The sequence below is a fragment of the Anopheles bellator genome, unplaced genomic scaffold, assembly GCF_943735745.2.
Source record: "Anopheles bellator unplaced genomic scaffold, idAnoBellAS_SP24_06.2 scaffold00211_ctg1, whole genome shotgun sequence".
Lineage (NCBI taxonomy): Eukaryota > Metazoa > Arthropoda > Insecta > Diptera > Culicidae > Anopheles > Anopheles bellator.
This window is the reverse complement of record NW_026684370.1, coordinates 1-10,443: the sequence shown is the minus strand read 5'-3', so window position 1 is coordinate 10,443 and position 10,443 is coordinate 1. Positions and strand designations below refer to the sequence as shown.

At 43.4% G+C, this 10,443-nt stretch overlaps 1 protein-coding gene across 1 annotated transcript; it reads right to left on the bottom strand.

Annotated features, from left to right (window-relative positions):
- Positions 1-753: 753 nt before the first annotated feature.
- Positions 754-3,940, bottom strand: LOC131214196 (armadillo segment polarity protein; the record flags this gene model as incomplete). The annotated part of the gene is made up of 3 exons (XM_058208576.1): positions 3,874-3,940; positions 1,039-2,669; positions 754-957 (listed from the first exon to the last, which is right to left on the bottom strand). Coding segments are annotated over exons 1-3 (1,866 nt in total), but the record flags the coding sequence as incomplete, so codon positions are not given.
- Between the last annotated feature and the right edge of the window lie 6,503 nt (positions 3,941-10,443).

The following is a 10,443-nucleotide window of genomic DNA, read 5'->3' as shown; positions in this document are numbered from 1 at the left end:
TGTATGATAAAAAAACTTTTTTTCCATTTTTTTTCTCTTAAAATATGGGTGCGCGTTATACACGGGTGCGCGTTATACACGGAAAAATACGGTAATTCAAACACCTAATATCAACACGACACTGTGATATGCAGAGCAAGCTCGTCGACCTTGCTGCACGCTCCCTCGCATCATACCCCATCACCATCAATGTCAGCAATACCAAAGCAGTGTACATAAACAAGGGAACGCCTTCCAGGTTCGCAGTAGATGGGCAAGCAGTAGAGACGATTGAAAGCTTCCACTATCTTGGTAGCCAGATAGCGTCTGATGCCGGAACCAGCGCCGACATATGCGCACGCATCAACAAGGCCAGTGCTGCCTGTGCAAGTTTGAGAAATACATCGAGATCAAACCAGATCAAACGCCGTACAAAAATCCAGATCTTCAACTCCAACGTGAAATCTGTGCTGTTCTACGCAAGAGAGACATGAGGCGTTTCAGCAGAGAACACACAGAATCTTCAGGTGTTTATAAATCGATGCCTGAGATATATAATTCCAGCCACCTGGCGTCACAGCCTCAACGATGCCATCAGGAGAGTCGACCCGAGTTTAACCTGGACACAGGTCAAAGCAGGAGTAGCGAATTGCCCAGGATGGAAGTTTCGGACGACGACATTATGCTTCCAGCGAGGAGCTTAGCAAACTTAATTGATTGATTGTATAACACAGGCCACGTCGGCTATGTTATGTCAGTGGACATGATACGTACCTGAATGTTCTCAATGTCATTGTAGAAGAGTAGTTGGACGAAAATCGGAATAACGTTCTGTGAACGAATAACCTGGCGATTGTACTCCTCCTTCGCCAAAATATGAAGTGCTCCAACTGTGCCTTCAACGATCTCCTCCATGCGTACTCCATCCGCATAAGCTCCCGGTGGTTGCGAGCCGTTGGTCGCCAACGACGAGCGTTGCTACAATAGAGGAAAATATGCAGAACATACAATATTTAACATCAAAAGGCCATGTTGTCACACTACGTAGTTTAGCTATACCCGCTGAGTATCCTGAAATGCCTTTAGAAGCAGCCGGACCAACAAATAAATAGCACCGTGTTCGCGTAGCGGGGCTGCGTTAGCCGGACACAGTGCCAAGTTGCGGATCAGTCCGATAACGGCCTTAATCAGTGGCCAACGCGAGGGCGGATTAAGTAGCTTCACGATCACTGGTAACCCATACCCGTTGCGAACAACGTTTTGGGCAGCCTCTGATTCTGGGTGGCGTGATGTCAAATGACGCAGGGCGCATACTGCTGGTTCGGTGATCTCCTCACGATCGCCAGCGTTAATAATGGTGCCCACAAGCGCCTCGACGCCACCAACCTGGCAAACGGTCACTTTGTTACGTTGATTGTTGCACGTTAGATTGGACAGAATACCCGCCGCGCACGTAACCACGTTTACATCAGACGATCCAAGCACTGTTACTAGCCCGGACAATAGTGTTTCGAGACCGTCAACCTTCGTGGCCGCATCAGAAAGGTTGCGCAATGTCCACAGACAGTTCTGCACCAAACGCTGCGATTGGTTGCCTAGATGCATGGCTAAAGCCTGCATGCCGCCCGCCTCGACTATGGCCGGTTTGTTGCTCGAGCAAACCGACAACACTTTTAGCACGCGCGACGTAGTCCATAGCAGCTTCTCATAGTCGTACGACCGCATGATGCGCACCAGTTCGCTCGGGCCAGTCGATGCAAGGATAATTAGCTTGCTCTCTTGATTACCGTACGCCAAGATCTGCAAGCAGTCGGTGACGATGGCAAGAAATTTAACATTGTTGCGCTGCAGTAGGGCGACCATTTTTTGAAGGCCTCCCGCCAGCCGTACTGCCATTTTGCTACCGTCTTGATGTAGCAACAAGTTGTGCAGCGTTGTGATTGCATAGAACAGCACCGATTCGACCGGCGACGATAGTAACTTCACCAGAGCTGGGATACCGCCGGACTTGAAAATGGCCAGAAGGCCTTGTCGGTGATGCGACAAGTTATGCAGTGTTCCGACCGCCCCTTTCGTTGTTTCGAGATCGTTCGAGTTAGAGAGGGCGCGAACGAGTGCTGCCACCATCTGTGGGCTGTTCATGATCGCGTGCCTGGACGCCTCCTTCTTTGACAACTGATGGACCATCATGGCTGCCTGTGACACCACTACTTGGTCCTCGTCGTTCAGCAGCTTGATCAACTCAGGAATGGCGCGCGTCGCCAGGTCCGCATCATCCTGGTAGTTGATAAGATTGACGACTGCATGCTTAAGCATCTGCGAGGGTTCAGCCAACCGTTGGACAGCAGTCGGTTGCTGCGGATCGAACTGTGTCGAAGGGATCTCAATGCCTTCCTCCAGCGTTTCCGGGAACATTGCGGCGCGAACGCGCTGCGAGCGCGTCTGACTCAGCTGCTGGTTCATATCGTCAACTTGGTCCTGGGTGAAATTTTGCGAAAAGCCTTGATCCATGTCGAACATGAGCGGATCGTCTTCCATTTCGTCATCCTTTCCGCTTAGCGATGGTACCTGCGTCACCGCACCTGAATGGATGCCCGAATCGCCGAGGTATGAATTTTGTTGCCACATCAGTGTTTGCTCCTTTGCCGATTGTATCGGCATGTCCGATGAATTGTACGGATTATGCGACACTGCAAATGTAGTAATTGTATTCAAATGACGATTATTATTTAGTTAAGGGGAGTATAAAAGAATTCTGCATTGTACGTTACATTTATTGCGACCAGTATGCCGTCGATTTCAAACTACTGAACACATTGTTTCGACTTACATTTCATTTCATACAGTACATACAGTATTCCTGCAATTTGTACATGAAACATTGTCTACGAAGGCAATTATCAAAGCTTTCAAATAAAACGTTCGTTCTTTTACTTTTTAGGAGGAGTAGGATTTTTTTGCATAGCACCTAGCTACAATGTGTTCAGCTGCAGGGAAATTAATGTGGAAAAAACATTTAGTAGAAGTCGTTTTGAGGATAGACAATTTGGAGAATACTGCAAAACTAGATCCAGTTGGTATAACGCCTCGTTCACAGTATGAGTTTTCTCTACAGGTTTTTTAGATATGCTAGCGTCCACACTAACAGCTTTTGGGCTAAAAATTCCGCGAGCTCCAGTGAGTGAAATGACAGTTCGTTTGTTTATCCTTTGATTTTTCACTTTCCTTCGTTCTCCTTCTATTGCCATTTTTGCCAAAATCTTAACCGCTGTCGAAAAACTAGCCATATTTTAGGAAGGCAAAAAAAACATTTAAAAAATGCGTGAAATATTTCATGAACATAAGGCACTCAAAAGCAACTCAAGGTAACTCACGGAACTCTAGCAAAAGAATAATAGAGTCTTGGCCTGCCCCACATTTTTACCAAGTACTCATACTGTGGACCCCCCCCGGGTTACCGAGCTTGTTTAACGAAGGCCTTCTGCCATAGTTACAATGTTTTGGCAGTAGAAATTTCATTACGCTCATAAAATGTAGTAAAACAGATTTGTTGAATAGGTTTAGACATTATGAAAAACATAGAACTCACTTTTAACTGTTTACAAAACGACCCGTATCAAAAAACAACAATTAGAATATTGACGAAAAATTTGACACAGTCCGTGATGCGAACATAGAAATGGAAAGATTTGTCCCCATCGGAATCACAAACACGTTCGACATTTACTTACTATTTTTTTACCGTTACTTTATGGTCACAGTGTTTAAATGTAGTGTGTTAATATTGTTGAAAGAAATTTGTACTAATAATACGTTTGTTAGAACACATTATGCTTCAAACGACATTGAAAATTTCGATGTACTAGCTTTTGGCGACTACATGAGAAGACTTACTTGTTCTATTTTGCGGCATCTGATAAGACATGCTGATACACGGACAACGGAGCACCTAACGATCAGCTTCGATGACCATTTTTCGTAAATTTTTGTTTTAATATTACAATGAAAAGATTGTTTGGTTTTGATGGGTGCACGATGTTTGTAACGAAGGATGTAATTCCGTAGATTGAGTAGCAATTTGTTATTTGTCAGGAGGTCGATTCATCAGTGTAGGCAGCAACAGTAGATATCCGGAAATGTGAAGTAAGAAAAAATAAATCACGTTTACATTACTTTGATGTTACATTGCTAAAACATTTGAATCGCAAAAAACCGACGTCTCCAAAGAGTTATAAATAATTCAATGATATATCCCCCTATTACCAAACTCATACATTCGAATCAAGTGAACTTCTCGTTTTCGTTTCTCGAACTCGTTTGCCGGGATCACGGTTTTCAATTAGAGAAGCTCTGAGTGCTAAATGTGCTAAAATGTGCTAAAAAACTTAAATGTGAAAGCTTGTCAAGCTCTTCGAGTACGAACTGTCATTTTGGTGGATTTTTTGTAAACATTGCACACAGGAATACACATACACAGATAGCAGTTCAGATGTGCGTACGATTCTTGCTATTATATTTTTGAAATTTTTAGACGAATTTCGCGTTTCTTATGACTTCTACGTTTCCAATAGCGATGGTAACAGTGAAGGAACTGAAAATACAAAGATTCATCGCAAAATATTGCTATGTAAATTTGACGAATTTAATTTTTGCTCACCAAAATATATACTATCTTTGAAATTATTATTATCTTTGCACGGCGCAGCATAAACAATACAAACTAATTGATAAAATCAAAGACATCCTAACAGAACGGCTTTTTCCGTGGCAAAAAGTTCACGGAAGCCGGAAGCCGAGAAAAGACGAGCGGGTCGGTTCATGAGGGTCCGCTCGTAGGTACAGGGGTAAGGGAGCGGAAGAAACCACGAGAGGAGGGTGTTTCATGCGCTAGCTTGTGGGTTTCATTTACAGGGAGGGTAGGGTGTCAGAGCCGAGAGGCCATGCGAATGCGAAGACGAACAGACGAGCGAAAGGAAGAGGAATACGCAAAAAGAGATAGCGAGATTGAGTAAAAATTCCAAGTCCGAGAGAGAACGTGCAGTCGAATTTTGTGCCCCGGGTCAAGTGCAAGTGCGTGTTTTTCGTTCCATCATGTGTGATTCTGATAGAAATAATCCAGGTAAGTTTATTGGACAGTATTCAGGGACAATCAAATAATGTTGAAATGTTTTCGCTTTGCTCGTTTCAGATGTTCAACTAGGATGCATAGGATTCCAATGCAACACTTGTAACATGTCTACGGCGTCACCAGCAGCGACCGCTATAGTGAAGTGTGAAGAGTGAATAATGAATAGTGAACAAAAAAAGAGAGAAAATATACGCTTCGAAACCGAACCAACTGTGTTATTTTGGCTAGGGGGGAATATGGGAGAAAGAAAACGAAGAAAGAGAGGGGACACACAGGAGAGAGGGAGACAAGGAGGTCACGCTGGAGAGTTCATTTTTCGCGAACGGTTCTTTGCGCCGTTTCGCGAACGATTCGCGAACCAGAGCAACTGGCCCATACAAAAAATTGGTATGAGATCGCGACTCGTTCGCGAAAAGTTCTCGAAAAATGAACGTGAAATTGCCACTCAAATGAACGTGGTCCAGGCACTCAATTTTGCTCACTGCGACCTGAACGCCCCTCTGTCGGCGACGAGGACGAGAGGGCGAGCGCGACGCTCACTGCAATGAGCGGACCGGCTAAAGACGGCCCGCTCGCAGTTTCAAATTTTAAAGCTGATACTTAACACTTAAAAAAATGATTTCACTGTTTTTTGTTTGTTTCATTTGTTTTTGAGTCAAAGGAGGTTAACAACCCCGTAGACAAAATTGAGTGCCTGAACCGCAATTTCACGTTCATGTTTCACGAACCATTCGCGAATGATTCGCGGTCTCATACAAATTTTGTATGGGCCAGTTGCTCAAGATCGCGAATGGTTCGTGAAACGGCGCAAGCGACGGACCGCGAAAAATGAACTCTCTAGCGTGAGCCCCTTGTCTCTCTCTCTCCTGTGTGTCCCCTCTCTTTCTTCGTTCCGACTCTTCCTCACCCACATTCTTCCTAGCAAAAATAACACAGTTGGTTCGGTTTCAAAGCGTATATTTTCTCTCTCTTTTTTCTATTATTCACTCTTCACACTTCACTAAAGCGGGCGCTGCTGGTGACGCCGTAGACATGTTACAAGTGTTGCATTGGAATCCTATGCATGCTAGTTTAGTTGGACATCTAAAACGAGCACAGTGAAAAGTTTTCAACATTATTTGATTGTCATTGAATACTGTCTAAAAAACTTACCTGGATAATTTCTATCAGGATCACACACGATGGAACGAAAAACACGCACTTGCACTTGACCCGGGGCACAAAATCGACTGCCCGGTCTCTCTCGAACTTAGAATTTTTACTCGATCTCGCTATCTCTTTTTATTCTATTCCTCTTCCTTTCGCTCGTCTGTTCGTCTTCGCGTTCGCATGGCCTCTCGGCTCTTACACCCTACCCTCCCCGTAAATGAAACCCACAAGCTAGCGCATGAAACCCCCTCCTCTCGTGGTTTCTTCCACTCTTTTACCCCTGTACCTACTCATGTACCTTAACTTCATGAACCGTCCCACTCGCCCTTTCTCGTCCTCGTCGCAGGCAGAGGGGCGTTCGGCTTCATCCGTTTCAGCCTTCCACGCCCCCGTCGCAGGCAGAGGGGCAATCAATTTTGCTCACTGGGAAGGCAAATAACCACCGAGACAATTCGGTACATTTTACAAGTTTTCGTTGAAAAAGGCGAAAATTCAAGCTAGGACGCTGAAGTTGTGCATGGTGATTATGGCGTCGATACTCTAAAAGTAAGCAACGTGTAATTTTGGTTTAGTTGACCCGTTTCGGTCATTTTCGATGTGTAAAGATGCACCTCGCACAAGCAGACCCGTAATCGAAAATGACGATAAAATCACAGAAATAATCAAAGTTGGTCAGCATTTTAGTAATCAGAGCATTGATCAGGACCTAAAGATTAAGAACAAACAGTTTTAAGCCATTTGCGCAAAGCTGGATTCATAAAGAAGCTCGATGTTTGGGCGCCACCCTATTTACACCAAAAAACGTGATGTCTCGAATTTTCATCTGCGAAGTTTTGGCCAAACGAATCGAAATCGACTCATTTCTTAAACAGATGGGGATGAGGAATTGGATTCATACGACAATACTGTGTAAAAATAATCGTAATCTAAGTGGGGTGAAGCAGTTTAACCGGTGGCCAAACCATAACTAATGGCCAGGAAGGTTTCACTGGGTATATGGTGGGCCTTAAAGGGAACCGTTTATTGTGAGTTGCTTCCGTGTAGCCAGACACTAAATTCAGATCTCTACTGTCAATTATTTCACCGTTCGACGCTAGCAATTGACCAGAACGGATCAGAATCGGCCAACGGAAGAGGTTTTGTGTTCCAACAGGACAACGAAATGTTACGCACGTCTTTAGTGAGTCGCCAGAAAGTCCGGGAGCTTGGTGAGAAAGTTTTAATGCATCCACCGTATAGTCCGGACCTTGCACTAAACGACTAGCACTTTTTCGCGCATTACAAAATTTTCTGAGTTATGAAAAACTGCGATCAAAAGAGGATTGTGAAAATGAATTGCTCGATATTTTCGCCAATAACGACTAAACCTTCTAAAAAAGAGGCCTTATGGAGGTATTTTTAAAGGGCAACAAGTTTTTCAAAACAAGATGCATATTTGTTGTTAATCGGACCATTGGAAACCTCTTAAATATAGTTTTGAAATTCACGCAAAAAACGTCGATTTCTTTTAGCAAACCTAATATATATACATAAATTTATTATTTTATATTTAATTTTATATTTATATTAATATTTTATATATAAATTTGACGAATCAACCTTCCAAATAAATCGAAGAATATTGAACAGTTTTTTTTTATGACCAAATGAAAAAGAGAATTCTAAATGGCGCACCCTGTATAAGCAACATATGTGACTAACTAAAAACTAAATTCATCAACTTATGCTGACGAATAGCGCTCGATCACTTCCTCTTTACTCTACCCCATAGGCTACCACCGCCATCTCACACATCGTACCATACCCTGTAATACCCAGAACCCATAATCACGAACGATAAATTTAGCTCACGTCGCCCTAGCGCCTGAGGTCCAGGGTGTTTAGTGTTTAATATTCCAGTCCGCCCGAACCCTGAATTTAGAGTAGTCGGTAGCGGTACTGCTCTATTCCGTGTATTTAAAGAACTGCCTCGACAAATCGCGTTCCAAGATCTACCACATGGAACATGGGCTGCTAGGACTACGGGTATGGGATTACATATCGAAGAGTGGGGAAACGAGATAGAGAACGAATGATGATGGACGGTCAACCAGAGATGGATACTGTTAATCGCGCCGTTGGTTTTTCCTCTTGAAACTTATTTTGTCCTACAGCATGCGTGTTACAGAATACAGTAGTGTTAAAAAACAAACTCCTTCACAAGAAACATATCCCCATTACGTTTTCGAACACCAAATTGCTGCCACTCTAGGTGCATTACCATGAGATCCGACATCTAGCTCCCTTGCAGTCAACAGATCAACGTTCTGCAGAACGCGTGCTGCGCGACTGATTCATTTTAAATTGTACTTAAACAATTCGTTTTACGGCGAATAAACAGCGTTGCCAGTTTTGTATATCTCGCCTTAACCCTTCATCCCTCAGTCTGCCTTACCCTCTCCAATTTACCAACCATACTCACACTCCTAGACCCGTACCCTTGCACTACCATTTTTGAACTGGCAGTCCCAGGAAGGACAACTGTCTAATTTTTCAGCACACTGAACTGAGAAGCAACTTTCCCGACTATTCTCAATTCAGGATTCGTGAGCGATGGAATAATGAACTTGAGCACTAAACACACGGGCATATAAACGCATTTGTACACAGGCAAAATGTAGCGTACTCTGGACTGTCATTGGACATTACATGGTCCGATGTATGTGTGTGTTGGTTGAAATAACAGTGTGACACGCTCGTGGGATAGAACAAAGAAGATTGATCGAGCGGACGTTGGCGTGTTCATGAGTTTGATGTAAGAGGAGAAATACGCTGTTTTAACTCACATGTTGTTTATGTTTCTCAATGAGGTCAATGGTTTTAAGCTTGCTGAAACTGATAAGCTTTACAATAAGCGCGGACTGTTCAATTTGGTGTAAACAGTAAAGCGCAAACTTACAAGGTGAACACAGTCAAGAATGCGTGTTGGGTTGAGCATGGCATTTGTTAACACTTTGAAACGGGTGCGATTGAAATGGCGTGTGTAAAAACAAAATTTAAATCATTTGTATGCAAACCTGGATTGATTACGTTGTACTCCGCATCGTATGTGTCTATAAAGGTGACAAAATTCCGCTGGGATTATAGTCAGGATAAGCCACAAACGGTGACATTTTATTTCAGAAAATCAATCCAGGTTGCATTTTGAGCGACACATAATTGCAAAATTTCAAGTCAACATCGATTACACGTTTATTTTCTTTGGCTTTCCTTTGCCAGTCATAGTCATTTGGCCTTCCGCTGCTCCATAGACGTCGTGCGAGCAGAGCATCCTAAGACAACTCTGCAAGAGGTAGGGAAACGGCATAGAATCCAGGGTTAGCGTTCTCTGACCATCGTACAGAGAAACGGTGTGATGATCGACGTTACATCGGAGCTTGCGCCCCGATTTTGTAGCATGCCATGTCTCTCACATTTGATCCAATGGCAAGTAAATCGTCGAAAAACGCCCTTTAGCGTGCTTTAGCAAATAAATTGAACGTATAAGGCAACTTGGAGAGAACACAGCAATTCAACAGCAAAAACATCGAAATCGCAAAATTGAATTTTGTTTCTTGTGGATGTCGTTAGCCTAACAATCTAACGAGTGTACGAACTATTTGTATTCATATTAACATTCTTTAGGACCATTGCTTAACTGAGTTTATCGAATAATCTCAATCCACAAAACACCACTCTAACTTATTTCCTCTTTGGTTCTACCTTAAAGTACTACCAAAAGAAAAATTCCTTCTCAAAAGAAACTACATCGTTATGGCGTCAGGCACTCACCTGCGCTCAAGCAAGGAACGCCCCGCAATGAGCGGCAAACGATGTGGCGGGCTGGTCTATAGGATCTAAATTCGGTAGAATAAAGTCAGATCGAATGTCTTTCGAATAGGAGTTCACGCCGACTAATTTAGTCTCGGACCAGCTTCGTTAAAATACTATTAACGAATTCCAAAAACTGTTTCACGATGTAAACAAATGCTTCCGTCATCACCAACATTATTGCATGGCTGTGGCTGACAGCCATCGACATCGATTTGCATGTAAAAAAGTTAAGCGCATGCGTTGTCGCAAAATGACAGCGCGTGTGCAACATACCGTGCAGTTATATTCGTGATGACGGAAGTAGTTTTTGGTAGCTTCTAAACGAATTTGCCTCC